The sequence below is a fragment of the Vombatus ursinus genome, unplaced genomic scaffold, assembly GCF_900497805.2.
Source record: "Vombatus ursinus unplaced genomic scaffold, bare-nosed wombat genome assembly UNPS02014780.1, whole genome shotgun sequence".
Lineage (NCBI taxonomy): Eukaryota > Metazoa > Chordata > Mammalia > Diprotodontia > Vombatidae > Vombatus > Vombatus ursinus.
The window spans coordinates 321,254-336,971 of NW_020954558.1; the positions used below are offsets into that span (position 1 = coordinate 321,254).

Sequence of the window (15,718 nt, forward strand, 5' to 3'; positions counted from 1 at the left end):
TATCTATCTATCTATCTATCTATCTATCTATCTATCTATCTATCTATATACACTCATATAATTTTTTCCCTCCAACTATCCTAATACTGACAAAGGTCTCATGAGTTATAAATATCATCTTTCCATGCAGGAATGTAAACAGTTCAACCTTAATAAGTCTCTTATGATTTCTCTTTCCTGTTTACCTCTTCATTTTCCACTTGAGTCTTATATTGGAAAGTCAAATTTTCTATTCAGCTCTGGTCTTTTCATCAAGAATGCTTGAAAGTCCTCTATTTCACTGAATGACAATTTTTTCCCCTGAAGGATTATACTCACTTTTGCTGGGTAGGTGATTCTTGGTTGTAATCCTATCTCCTTTGTCCTCCAGAATATTATATTCCATGCCCTGCGGTCCCTTGATGTAGAAGCTGCTAAATCTTGTGTTATCCTGATTGTGTTTCCATGACACTTGAATTGTTTCTTTCTAGCTGCTTGCAATATTTTCTCCTTGACCAGGCAACTCTGGAATTTGGCTACAATATTCCTAGGACTTTTCCTTTGGGGATCTCTTTCAGGAGGAGATTGGTGGATTCTTTCAATTTCTGTTTTGCCCTCTAGTTCTAAAATATCAGGGCAGTTTTCCTTGATAATTTCTTGAAAGATGATGTCTAGGCTCTTTTTTTGATCATGGCTTTCAGATAGTCCAATAATTTTTAAATTCTCTCTCCTGGATCTATTTTCCAGGTCAGTTGTTTTTCCAATGAGATATTTCACATTGTTTTCTAATTTTTCATTCTTTTGGATTTGTTTTACAGTGTCTTGATTTCTCATAAAACCACTAGCTTCCAGTTGCTCTATTCTAATTTTTAAGGAAGTATTTTCTTCAGTAATGTTTTGAACTTCCTTTTCCATTTGTCCAATTTTTCTTTGTAGGGCATTCTTCTCCTCATTGGCTTTTTGGACCTCTTTTGCCATTTGGGTTGGGCTATTTTTTAAGGTGTTATTTTCTTCAGTATTTTTTTGGGTCTCCTTTAGCAAGCTGTTGACTTGTTTTTCATGATTTTCTTGCATCATTCTCATTTTTCTTCCCAGTTTTTCCTCTACTTCTCTTACTTGCTTCTCAAAATCCCTTTTGAGCCCTTCCAAGGCCTGGGACTGATTCATATTTTTCTTGGAGGCTTTGGATATAGGAGCTTTGGCTTTGTTTTCTTCTTCTGGTTGTGTGTTTTGATCTTCTTTATCACCAAAATAAGATAATATAGTCTGACTCTTTTTATGCTGCTTACTCATGATCCCAGCCAATTACTTGAATTTTAAACTCTTTGTTAAGGTAAGAGTCTGCTTCCAATGTGGAGAATGTATTGTCCCAAGCTTCAGGGGTGTGTACAGCTGTTTTCAGAGATAGTTCTAGGGACCTGTAAATTTTCAGTTCTTCTAAGGTGGCAAGGTGTTTCCTTTCCACAGCCACAACAAGCTCCACCATGCCAGCACTCCTCTTCGCCCCAGGACCCCTCCTCAGAACTGTGACCCAGATCCAAGCATGGGCAGAGCAAGAGATTCCTGCCTCAGCACTGGCAAAAGGATCCCTGTAATCCCCCCCGATCAGCCACTGCATTCCCCCTCAATCTGTGGGCTGGAAGCTCAGGAGGCAGCCGCTGCCCTGGGGGTGGCTGAGACCTAGCTTTTTCTCTCACTGCAGTCACAGACTTTTCCCACTGACCTTCTAAGTTTTCTTTGGCATTTGTGGGTTGAGAAGTCTGGAAACCGCCACAGCTGCCCGTGATTCAGTCCTCTGAGGCCTGCTCCAGGTTCTCTGTGGCCTGTTCGCCCATGCCACACTGCACTCTTCTCCCCACCTGGTGTGATATACCTTTCTGATCAACTATCCAGGTTGTCTTGGGCTGGAAATTTGTTTCACTCTGCCTTTTTGTGGGTTCTGCTACTTTAGAATTTGTTTAGAGTCATTTTTTTACAGGTATTTTGGAGGGGTTTGGGGGAGAGCTCAAGCAAGTCACTGCTTTCACTCCACCATCTTGAGAGTACATATTCTTCAGGGAGATATTTTAATACCACAAACTTGCCCTTCCGAATAATGTTGTCCTTGGAGGAAAGAGTTCTCTTTGGAGAAGCATAGTGACAAAGTCTCAGAGCTGGAAGGGGCTGAAGAGAGAATATTCAATCACACCCCCAGAACCCCTTCTACAACCTCCTTAGCAAGTGGTCATGCAACATGCAATTGAGGACCACCAGTAATGGTGAACCCACTATCTTACAAGATGGGGGAAGATCACAGGGGCTTTTTCTCTGTGTTCCCAAAAGACTTCCTGGAGGAGGGGACCTCTCAGGAGCTGTTGTAATTGAGCCAGCTCAGAAGACTTTGGCCCCTGTTGTGCTGGGCCAATGGGGTCATGAGAGCCAAACAGGTACTTATTTCTGTGAGGGAAAATTTTTCCAGTGAAACAGTGTCTCTGGGGAGCAAGGACAATAAAAGTCCAGGCCTGAATCTTAGCCATGTTTATGTTGGCTGGGTGATTTCAGAGCACCAGGTTAGGCCTCAGTTCTCACTGTGACTCAGAGAGGCTGGTGAGAAGGCCAGCCCCTGTACAGAGCAGGGATGTAGCTATCCCAGCCTAGCTATAGGGAGAAGGCGAGAGAAAAAAGAGAATTCTCATATATGGAGAGTCCAAGGGCTTTTAATTTCAAAAGAAAATATTTCCACAAGGTACATATTCATAGCAAAGCCATTCTAATAGGACATAGCCTGATACAGTAAAAATAGAGAATCAGACTTGAATTTAAATCTCAAATTGGCTATTTAATGACTGCGTGACACTAGGCCAGTCTTTTTACCTCTCTGAGGTTCATTTTCTTTGTTGGAAAATGGGATGCTACTATAAAATTATTGTGAAAAAAATCATAATTTAAAGAGAACAAATTGTGAGCAGATACTGATGATAATCTTCCTACCTCCACTCACTGGGCATTTACCATCTTCCTTTCCTTGGTATTAAGCAAAGTCATACTTCAAAGGGCAAGAGGTTTCATGAAAATTGTGGACATACTTTTGTAGATGATTTTCCCTTCCTCCTATTTGCCCTTGAGATTCATTATTTTCTTCCTTGCCATATAGGGAAATGGAAACAAACTTGGTGGCTAACTGCCTTGTAGATTAGTAAGAAATAACTTGGGCATTTTCTCACTCATCATCCTCAATCTCTGCAGTATTTGACGCTGATGACCACCTTCTCCTGCTAGATACTGTCACCCCTCAGGACTTTCATGGGCTACTTTCCCAAGGTTTTTCTTCTACTAACCATCACTCCATTTCAATCTCCTTGGTGAGGCCATAATTCATATCATACCCTCTTCATCTGTGAACCTGTTTGCACTCATTGTCCAATGATTAACATTCTCTCACCCATTCTGAATCTTTCTGTCCTAGTGATATTATACCTCATACTGATGAAAATTAAATTCCCCTCCCTAATACTTACTGTGTGTTCCCTCATCTCCATCCTCCTGCACCCTACCTTTTCCATATCCCACTTTAAGTATTCTTACCCTTCCTACTCCTACTCCATAATTAATATGCTTCTTTTCATTTTAGATCTCTTTCTTTCTTGCTCCTTTCATCTTCTGGCACAAATGGAGACATGCATTCCCATAGATGACATGTAATCCCTGGTTTTTCCAGCATGTGTTGCAGCTTCTCTCATACTACACTCCCTCTCCCTCAATATCAACTCACTGGTTCCAGTAGGGGGAGCAGGATACTACTTATTCCTTATCACTACATCTAGACTCTCCCTCTACCTTGATCATTCAGTATCCTCTCCTCCTTTGAGGTTTACCTCACCCAAATTTGTTGCCTAATCTATATCCTGTTGGCCATTATCTACTGACTCTGGGACATTCTCTGTTATTTCTCAATGAATTAATTACCTCACAATTTCTTTCTCTAGCTTAATTACTCCTTTCATGTTGGTGTACCTTCAAATAATCTAACTTTCCTGTTCTTCAATAATATATTGCAACTCCCATGGCTATTTCTCTAACTCAATGTCCAACCCTTACACTATACCCAGGCATAATTACAAATTTGATCTTGCTATCACTTACAGGTGTTCTTCCATATGTAAGGACTTAAAATTCTTTACCTAATCAAAATTTTTTTTCATTCTAGCTCTCCCTATACTTTATTACCTTGAACCCTATTCTTCATCCTCACTTCAACCTCCAGTGTTTCCACCCCTCCATATTTTCCTGTCATCATCCTTGCTCTGACTATATTTTCCTCTCATCCCAATCTAATACCCTTAATGAACCAGTCCAACTCTCCACTCTTTTCTACTGTTAAATAACTTGTTGTCTTGTCCTATGTCAGATCACTCCTTGACAAACTACTTTGGATTACTCCCACCATCAGCCTTCTTTGTTCCTACTCACATGTTACTGAACAAAGATGGAAGTGTGCTGACAGATAGTATCAAGAGGAGCAGAAAGACAACTGAATTGGATCAGAAATCAGTCAGGGCCAATGAGCAGAACCCAGACTGAACTGAGAGCCAGAGCAGCTTCTGAAAAGCTCAGTATCTGTTAAGAAGGATGGAAGACCTGCTAACACCTGCCTCATTGCTTTCAGTTTTGATCTAGGACATAGAACTTGGCCCTGGAGCAACATTACCACTTTTATTCTCTTTGCACAACTAGTGGTTGAGGGAAAGGGACGGAGGAGACAATCGTGCCCCATAAAGAGAGCATTTTACTATCTTTGCAATTTTTCATACCTGATATGGATAAAGAGACACTGATAAATGATATGGCAACAGAAGATTTGATAACCTGAGTAATATCACTATAGAGGGGTGGAAATTAAACTAGGAGATTTCCCAGAGAGTAAGGGATAGGATTCTGGAGTTATAAATTTGTAGTCAGTCAATAAACATTTATTGAGCATCCACTATGTGCTAGGCGCTGTGCTAAGTGCTAGAGATACAAATAAAGGCAAATGGATGCCCTTATCCTCAAGAATCTTATGATCCAATCAGAAAACATATGTGTGTGTGTGTATTTATGACCAAAAATTTGCATGAAATCTTAGATTCATACAAAATATGAGTCATCCAATGTTGCCTATTGCACACTCTTAAGCTGGCTGCTTGGGCTGTTTCCACTGCCTGTGCTTGGGCAGAAAAATAATCTTTTGCTTACAAGTCAAAAGGTTCTTTCTTGGCTGGACCCCAGCTCTGGGAGCTGGATAAGATCACCCCCTGCTGAGCAAAATTATTATCTACATACTCTTGCTGGTGGTTGTGTTGCGACTGCTGTTTGTCCTTCATTTTCAAAAACCAATAACATCATAATGTTGGAGGCTGAAAACAGTATGTTTGTCTATGGCTGATTAGACTAATACAAGTTCAGAAGGCACTGCCACAGATCTGGCACAAGTGGTCTATTAGAACATTTGGAATGGAAATAGCTCTGGATTTGCGTAGCTCATGTTTCCTTTGTGCTTCTACCATTCTGCTTTGCTCATTGAGTACAGCACCTTCTTTGATGTGGGCACACCATGCTGGACAGTCCTGTGCCAGTGTTTTCCATATCACACAGTAGATAATAAAATTCTTCAGAGATATCTTGAGAGTGTCCTTCGTGTAAGCACTTGTGCAGATTATTGAGACTTTGCTAGTTAATGGTGAAGTGATAGCATACAACTCTGTAAGTTCGGAAAGGGAAAGTCAGGAGCCAGTGTGGGCTGCTATAGCTACTGTAGCACCTCAAGTATTACCTGGAATAAACATCAAGTGCATACCCACTTGTGTCATATAAATCTTAAAAGCAATCTAGAATAATAATAGCTAGCATTTGTATAGCATTTTAAGATTTGCAGGGGCAGCTGGGTGGTGCAGTGGCTAGAGCACTGGCCTTGAAGTCAAGAGGCCCTGAGTTCAGGTCCGGCCTCAGACACATGGTACTCATTAGATGTGTGACCCTGGGCAAGTCACTTAACCCCAATTGCCTCATCAAAACAAACAAACAAAACATTTGCAAAGCACTTAGCAAATATAATCTCGTCTTATCTTAAAAAAAAATTCTAAGAGAGAGGTACTATTATTATCCTCATTTTCTATATGAGGAAGCTGAAGCAGAAACAGGTTAAATGACTTACCAAGGGTCACAAAACTAGTAAGTGTCTAAGGCTAGATTTGAACTCAGGTCTTTCTTGATTTTAGGTCCAGCACTCTATCCACCATGTCACCTCAGTCTAGAAATGGGAGTGTCAACCTAACCCCCTTCACAAAATTGCACCTAAATAACTTTTCCTTTACGACTTCTTCCTTAGCTATAAAACAAGCAAAAAGTCTTTCAATACTATTTCCATTTTCCTGCCTCCTTTGACATAAGGCACTTCACTTGTCTGAGTAGATCTTTTACAGATGATAAAGAAATAGTACCAGATAGGAAAGGAGAACATCCTTAAAATTGATCTCCAGGACAACTTTCTTGATATTTTCTCAACTTTTTCAACATCAGAGCTCTTAGATGGGACTTACTCTCCCTAATTCCTTATTCTTAAAATGCTACTTAACCTTACTGGCTAATTATTATCTGTCATCCAGGAGAGTGAGGTGGAACCTTAATAGGAAATGAGGAAAGATGTAGGGAACTACAGAAAGGCAATGCAGTCTATCATAGAGATTACTGGATGCAGAGTTGTAAAGATCAAAGTTAAAATTCCATGTCTCAGAATTCCTAATCTAGCACTCTTCTGCAGCACTATGAGAAGAGCCTCAAGGATTTGACAGAATGGTGACAAGAATGAGAAGAGAGATATGCTGCTTCAGGGAGGGGCCATTCTCAAGATCAAGAAGAAAGGGAAATAGATAATAATTTGCATTTATATAGTGCATTAAGGTATACAAAACCTCACAAATATCTCATTTCATCCTCATAACAACTCTAACCCTGGGAGATAGAGAGCTGCTATCCTATTTTTCCTATGAGGAATCTGCGGAAACCATATGTTGAACAACTTGTCCAAGGTCACACAGTTGGTAAGTGTCTGAAGCAGGACTTGAATTATGGTCTTCCTGACTCCAGGGCCAGTGAACAATCCACTGAACCACTTAGCTGCCTTACTGGATACGTCCTTGCCCTAACTGGCTATTGCATCCACTCACCCTGCTCTAAAACAGGCTCATTGAAGCCAGAAGCAGTCTGATATACCTCACAATATAAAATTGCAGACACTAGGGAAAGGAGCAATCCTCCTGAGTTACAGATCACATCAGACACCAAGTCAACATTTCCATTTCTTTAGTTCTATATTCAGAATTCCTCCATATTTGCTTCCTTTGCTTCTGATGAAGGCTATCAGAAGAGTAAGTTAAACATCTCCACCCACTGACATCCTTCTTGAATTTCAAGATACAGCTCAAGACTATACTCCTTCCCTCCCAACTAAAGATGATCCCACTAGCTCAGTCTCACAAGATATCTTTTGACCTCTCTTATGCTCAAAATCACTTTTCTAATTTCTATCATAACTTTTAAGTAAAAGATAGAGCAGAAGTGACTAGATAACAATTATGTGAAAAAATATCTTGGGGTTTCAGTGGACTGTAAGTTGCTTAAAGGCAGAGACTGTCTTTTGCCTTTATTTGTATCCGCAGCACTTAGCACAATGCCTGGCACATAGTAGGCACTTAATAAATATTAAATGCCTGACTGGATGACTGAAAATCATAAATCAAAAGAGTCACGTGGCAAGTCAAAATAACTATTGCAAACTTGGCTTCAATTAACAGACATAATAACATGAACATGAGAGATGAAAGTCTCACAATCCTCTGACCTAAACAGCCCAGATAAGGAATGTTACATTCAGTTCTGGATCCTACATTTTGGAAAGGACATTGTCAGGCTGGTGTCCATCCAAGAGGATAGTGATCGAGATGACTAGCTGCCTCCAGGTCATGGAATGCAAAGACCAGTTGAGAGGACTTAAGATGTTTAACTTGAAGGAAAGGAGACTTAAGAAAGAATCCCACAGCTGTCTTCTTCAAGTAACTGAATGGTGCATCATATGAAAGAGGAATTGAGCATGTATGTCCTGGCCCTTGATGGTAAAGCTAGTAACAATGGATAGAAGTTGAGGAGAGTTATATTTAGTTCTAAAAAATAAGAGCTAAACACAAGTGGAATTGACTGTCTCAAGGAGTATTGGTTTCCTCCTCACTAGAAATCTTCAGGCAAAGTCCAAATTGCCATTTTTGGACTATATTGTAGAAAGGATTTTTGTTTTGGTACAAATTTGACTATACGAGTCCTGAGATTTTTTCTGATTATGCTATTTCATGGTAGAGAATTATAACACCATAGATTTAGAGCAACAAAGGACCTTGTGATTCTGAGATCTAGCCCCTTCTCATTAGTGTATCTACATGATTTATTTAGCAAGGTGTCACCTTAGAATGCATTGAAAACCTGATCCAACAAGAGATAGGGATGTTATAATGAGAATAAAGAAAAGTTCTGAATAAGGGATGTTGCTTGGAGACAACAATGTCAAGAGGCTATAGTGACTTGAGAAACAAGAATACAGCCTGAGGTACCTGGGAATTGGGTGACCCCAAAAGGTTTGGGGGCTGTCACTGAGCAATTTCAGCCCAAAGGCATGGGGAATGAGAATCTCTGAGATTAGATCCACAGCAGGATTTTCTTTAACCCCAAGAGAAATGAATGAATTAGGTAAATATAAATTAGTTTACTTTGTTAGACTTAGCTAGAATGGACTATTGTAGGAAGCAGCATATTTCCCATCACTGGAATTCCTCATTTGGAAGTGGAATGAAAATTTATCAAGTATGCTATGGAAGAAAATCCTATTTCATTATGGATTGAACTAATCTATGAGCTCCTTAAGAGCAAGCATTTGACTCCTTTGTGTCCCTATCACTTAGCACAGTGCCTGGCACATAGTAGGTGTTTAATAAATGTTTGTTGACTGACTGACAGATGGCATCTTAGGTCTCTCTGAGATGCCCTAATCCTATGATTCTATTAAATAAGTAACCAGGTTGAGCTAATACTGTCTCTTTTTTCCCCAGGTGTCATCCTCCAGTACAGCAAGGTCATCATAGTATATGAAGAAAATATCTTGACTACCTTGACACCCAGGAGTTTCCTCATTGGCCACACTTTCAAACTCTACTTTGATATCAGTAGAGTAATCCTTCCTAGATTAATCCTGGTATCAGAGGCTATCAGGTTTTCCAAGTTCAGCACTAGACAGATTAACATGGCCCAGTTTCACATTTGAATACTCCTAACTGGTCACTGAACTCATAATTACATGTAGGATTTACCCTAAGGTCCTTCATAGGTTGGTACTAAGTAGACACCCCCTTCTACACACACACACACACACACACACACACACACACACACACACACCTACCACATACACACAGTTGGGTTAAACCTTTGGACCTCCCTTACCTACCCTGCATGGAGTACCATCACCCTCAGCCACTAGGTCATGTCATCCAACCACACAATGTCCCAATTGCCAGCCTTTCTCCTGCTTGGGATACCCTGGAGAGAAGATATCCACAAGTGGCTCTCTATTCCCTTCTTCTTTCTTTACCTGGCAGCTGCTCTAGGCAATGGTGCCATCCTGGTCGCAGTAGCCCGGAATCCATCACTCCGGGAACCCATGCATTGTTTCCTCTCCATGCTTGCTGTTACTGACCTGGCATTATCAGGCACCACACTACCTACCACATTAGGATTGCTGTGGTTTGGTATCAGTCAGGTGGCCTTTGATGTCTGCTTGACCCAAATGTTTTTCATTCATGTTGCCTCAGTGGCAGAGTCATCAGTGCTGCTAGCCATGGCAGTAGACCGATGGGCTGCCATTGCCTGTCCACTGCGGTATTCTTCTCTCTTAACTCACCGAGTGGTTGCAAGGGTAGGAGTAGCTGTGCTGATCCGCTCAGCGCTCACATTGCTACCACTGCCATTCTTGTTGCTCAGGCTGACTTATAATGATCAACGGAGTCTCACCCACTCTTTTTGCTTCCACCCAGATATCATGAAGCTGGCACGTAATGAAACTGAGGTCAATGTTCACTATGGTCTTTTTGTAATCTTGTCTACAGCTGGTATTGACTCAGTCCTCATCATTCTCTCCTATATTCCTATAGCAAGGGTGATTCTGGGCCTTGGGTCATGGGGAGAGAGAATACGGGCAGCAGGGACCTGTGTGAGCCATGTGGCTGCTGTCCTAGTGTTTTTTGTGCCCATGATTGGACTTTCAGTCATGCACCGTTTTGGGAGTTATGGTCCATTGCCTCTGGCCTTGGTGGGTTACACCTACCTCCTGGTACCACCTGCTCTCAACCCTGTCATCTATAGTATCAAGTGTCAGTGCATCTGGAAGACTCTGCTAAGGCTCTGCTTCTACCAACCTGGAGTCCCCAGGTGGGCATCATCTCCTCATCCTACCCACACTGGACATAAATCTCCCCCAATTACCTGCTCCCAGAGATACTCTGTTCAGATAGTGCAAATAGAATCCCCGCCCATGGGGAGTTCCCAGTCTGAAGAAACAGGCATTGGTCTAGTCTTTGGGGATGCTCCAGTGTGATGGGGGATATGTGAGAGTGTCAGCAAATAAGAAAAAAATTCAATCAATTCAAATACTAAAGAAAGTGGTCCAAAGCTGTCAAACCAAATTCTGAGGAGTTGGTAGGTGATAATGAAAGATGGAATGAGTGGAGTAGCTAGAGTTAGGTGTACTCAATCAGGCTGGAAAAGTTTTCTGTAGTAGTTGAGTTTTAAAAAATGACTGAGGTATAGTATCAGAAGTACTGGCTTATGCCATTTATAAGATTATATATAATCACTTAATCTCCTAGGTTTCCACTTTCTTTAATCGTTAAATAGAAATTAATTAAATCTGAATGTTTTTAAATGTCACTCGCAGAATGAATAAAATAATATAAATGAAAACTCTAAAAACCATAGAACAGTATAAAAACATGAGGAATTATGGAAACAGAGTCTTGGAAGGGAAGATGAATTGTCTGCCTGTGACTTAGCTCTTTATACATCAGGATTACTGATGGAAAATCCCTGGTGACCCTGCCTACCCCTAAGAGTTACCCAGGAGTGTCAAGAGCTCCAACGTTCCTGTCATGTTGGTTTATCACTTTACTGGTTCAAAGTTCTGACAAGTCCAAATTTCAAAGCTCTATTGCATCCTAAGACCTACCTAAACTCCAACCTCTACCACCATTGATTGCCCATATCTCCAGCCTCTGCCCCTCTTATAGGCTCCCCCTTCTGCACAGCTGAGCTATCATGAGGTTTTACAGGGCTTGTTACAGAAGGAGAAGACTTTCATAACATAACACCCAGGGCACAAGAAATTGCAGTCTAGAAATTATCTGGCCTGTGAGATTATAACCTGGCCCTAAACTTTCAAATTCTAAGCTACTGCCAATAGAATGTAAATTCGCTGAAGGTTAAGGATGCATTGGTTTGCCTTGGCTACAGGACAGTGATGATGGAGAGCTGAGAAGCAAGCCATTGCCTAGGATGATGGACACACTGATGAGAAAACTGCCCTTCAGCTTTTGCTTCCAACCTTACCCTTTTCTGCTCAGTTCTGGGAAGAAGAAACAGAGGGAGATGTCTGGACCTCTGCCTCCTGGTCTGCTGGCCAACAGTGGCCGCTGCTTCCATTTTGCTGTTATTGCCATTGTTATTGCTTGTTTGTTTATTTTTTAACTTCCTGACTATATTCCTTTGCACTCTGTTCATGTGTTCTAAAAGAGAAAAGTTGGAGGCTGTCTAAATTCCTCTCTGGTGTGATTCATGAGGGTGGTAAAGTGGTATTGGGGTAGATGTTTTTGCCCCATTAAAACAGATGTGAGATACTGTCCCTTTGGAACACAATTGGAGGAACAGAGAGAGGGGGAGAGAAGGTACCCATTCGGATTCCCATAGTAGAAGAATATATTGTACTTATCCCCCTAATCAGGAGGTCTAGCCTAGGCTCCATGAATTTCCAAGAAAATCCATGGGTGGATTGCATAGAAACTATGAATTTCTTTTTTTCCTCCCAATAGTTTAAGAATTATATTTTAAAATAATTGGTTTCCTTTGTAATCTTGTGTATTTTATTTCAGACATTTAAAATATTTTTCTGAGAAAGGATTCATATGATTTACTAGACTCTCAAAGAGTTCTATGACATAAGCAAGATGAAGAACTCGAGCCTGGGACTAACACAAGCTATCAAGGAAAGAGTAAACCTTAGGGAGAGGGATGGAAAACAGACCTGTATGCTGCTCAAGCAAAGAATTATTTTTAGCTGGAAGGATTTCTATCACCTAAGCCTACTTCCCTATCAGATCTCTCCAGTTTAGTAATATCCATATCATTATTATCAATGGAACCCTTATTCATGCCACTTGTGAGAATTCAGGGAAGTGTTACATCTAGACTTCTCTACTCTTATTAAATTTGGGAAGCCCTTACCTACTTCACTTAAATTGCTTGGGGACTCTTATCCTTCTCAATCTTATAACAACTTTTTATCCCCCTGCTCATTGGGGATCCATATTATCAAAAACAGGCTGACCCATCTAACACAGTATTCCCATACTGGCTTGAACTCAGGATAAAGAAGATTCCTGACTGCCAAATGAGCACTACTCTAATGAGACTTCTTTCTCAGGTAGGCTTCACTGGAACAAAAGGTATAGATTTATACAAGGAATATCTTTTGCATCTCTATCCTGAAAGTATCTAGAGAAATTCCACTCAGTCCAAAGTATCTATCAAACTAAGAGGCCTAACTATAATGGCTGTGTGCTTGTGTTTGACTGAAGGCCCTGAGGTTAGGTGATACATATCTTCTATTTCTTAACTCCCTATACCCTGGCAAAGCAGGAATAGGCTGTGGGCTAAGGGAATGGGGAAGCACAGGACAGACTGTTTGTCTAGTGAATTCATTAATTGGTCATTTCAGAAATAAATTATGTATTCTAGAATTCACAGGATTAGGAACAAGTGGCCATATAAGTGGTAAGATGTGAGAGGTACAGGAAAGGTCCTCTGCTCGCCAAATGTTTCTCTGCCTGCCAATCAATGCTGCCTGAAATCTCCCCCTTTTAAAACTTTCCTTTGTGAGTTAATGCCTTTCTTCTCTTTGGGATCTTTAGTTATAAAATGAATCTTGGGGAAGCTAGGTGGTAAAGTGGATAGAGCACCAGCCCTGAAGTCAGGAGGACTTGAGTTCAAATTCGGACTCAGACCAAACACTTGACACTTACTAGCTCTGTGACCCTGGGCAAGTCACTTAACCCCAATTGCCTAAAACAAAAACAAAACAAAACAAAAAAAAAATAAAGTGAATCTCTTTGGAAAGGCCAACACACTCAGGCCTTAGTTCCCCACCCAACACCCTCTAAAAGTGGATGAATTTCACTTAAAAAAAAAAGAACTCTGGGATAGGAGGGCACTATGACCTAGAAAAAAATGAAAGCCATTGTAGACAAGCACTGCCAACCTTAAAATTAATTAAAATACAGCCATTGTCATCTCTTGCCTGAACTACTCTGGTAATACTCTCCTTGGTTTCCCATTATCAAGACTCTCTCCACTACGACTCATCCTTCATGAAGTTGCCCAAGTGATTTTCCTAAAATGCAAATTATGTCACACACACACACACACACACACACACACACACACACACTCACACATGGACACACACAATCTCTCCCCCTAACAAAGTCATGAGTTTCTCTTTTACCTCAAAGATCAAATAAAAAAATTCTCCTCTATTTATTTGAAGCTCTTTAAACTTAGCCTTTTTGTACCTTTCCAATTTTCTTATACTTTGATCCCCTCCTAGGACTCTAAATTCATTTGGCATGCTGGAAACTCCATTTCCAATCTCTGTTGCTTTGCACTGGCTGTCCCCTGAAATGCATTCCCTCCTTCCCTTTTTCTTTTGGAATCCCTAATTTAAGGATTAATTCAGTGGTTACATTCATGAAGCATTTTCTAGTCCACTCAGCTTCTAGGGCTGTCTCTCCTAAACTTAAAATTTGTATTATTTTAGGGTATATTCTGTATATTTTCATATGTATGCACGTTATCTCCTCCTGTAGGATATACACTCTGAGGACAAGAACTGTTTCAGGACTTAGCATAGTGCCTAGTACATAGCAAATGGTTACCACTGCTTGTTGATTGATTGATTGATCCAGCCATGGGAAACTTCAGACTTTTCTAAGTCTTCTTATCATTGGGATAAATCAGAAACCATCAGAGAGCACAATATAGGCAGTAGGAAGGTTCATTACACAGCAATATCACTAATAAAATGAATAAAAATTACAGTCAAAGGTTCTATCCATATGCTTTCTTCTTTAATCTTCTTTAACCTTTTTTCTCTTTCCTTCTCTCTCTCCCTTATGTCAATCTACTACTCTCCATCTTTGTTTCTTCTCTTCCTCTTTTCCTCTCCCTTTGATCATTTTCCTTCCTAATATTTCTCTTTCCTTTTCTTCCCACTTCCCCATGAGAACCATCACCTCCAAATACTCCCTTCAGGGCTCTCATCATTTCCATCCAAGGTTCCAGCTGACTAAGCTATATAAAGGCTGCTATTAGGAAGAGAACATCTCCTCTGAGGCTACTCTCAAAGACTCCCAGCCCAAGAATCCTCTAATCTCAAGGGGCCTGGAATCTCCAGTTAGGCTTTCTTATGCAGGGGTATAAGGGATGGGCAGAGATTACCTCTTGGCAAAGGAGAGTGGACAAGACTAGGCTGATCAGAAGCATTGTACCATCATGTAAAAGCTAAGGTTAGTGACTTTGTACACAAATATCCCTAGTTCTTTATTTTCCAGATTGGTGGGGTTGGATAATTGACATGCATGGAAAATCCTCTAATTACATTAGATCTGTCTAGCACTTTCCATCCCTACCTAGAGCTACTTACAAATAAAATCTATATTACATTTGATGTTTCCCTTATCCCTCTATTTTTGCTTTCTGAAAAGGTTTATAGGAAAGGTGACATGCAGAGCATAGGAATAGGTTAAACCAGGGGGGTCTAGATAATCCACAGGTAAGTATAATCTTGAGTAGACTAGAAAAATGACTGCCTTCTTAAAATCTAGGTACTGCCCATCAGGATGAATATCCTAGTATAATAAGACCATATTTCTAGTAAGAGATACACTTCATTCAATTAAGTAGAGCTAAGCAGTTGACTGAAGTATGCAGAGAAAGGAGTAAATAAAATAGTCCATTAGGGTTTCTTCCGTACCAAACATTTTTGGTATTATCTAGAAATTATGGACCTTCTCGAACCTTATTTTAAAATCATAATGTTATAGACAAAGGTTCTTAACACTTTTTTGTGGGTGGCACAAACCCCTTTCATAATCTAGTGAAGCCTATGGACACCTGATAATAATGTTTCTAAATGCATAACACAAAATACATGAGATTACAAAGTAAACCAATTATGTTGAAACATAGTTATCAAACTAAAAAAAAAGTTCATGCACACCAGGTTAAGAACACCTGTGAGGCACCATCAGAATCAGGTTTCCCAATTCTGAATTCAGTGTGCTTTCCCCTGTACCCCATTGTCCCCTTAAAACCTGGAATCCTACAACTGAGCGGTAAGAATTGTTACTCTGTT

The 15,718-nt window shown here is 40.4% G+C and overlaps 1 protein-coding gene across 4 annotated transcripts in view; it reads left to right on the plus strand.

The window, feature by feature from the left end:
- Positions 1 to 11,800, plus strand: part of LOC114046064 (olfactory receptor 51G2-like) — a 26,757-nt gene extending 14,957 nt beyond the window's left edge. For 2 of the 4 annotated variants that reach the window (XM_027866291.1, XM_027866293.1), the window contains one exon: positions 9,093 to 10,892. In XM_027866291.1, the coding sequence (XP_027722092.1) occupies positions 9,524 to 10,633 (1,110 nt within the window). In that variant the 5' untranslated portion in view covers positions 9,093 to 9,523 and the 3' untranslated portion in view covers positions 10,634 to 10,892. Of the gene's footprint in view, positions 1 to 6,959; positions 7,038 to 9,092; positions 10,893 to 11,544 lie in introns of those variants that run through there. The other 2 variants (XM_027866294.1, XM_027866292.1) reach the window with 2 other exon arrangements.
- Positions 11,801 to 15,718: the final 3,918 nt, after the last annotated feature.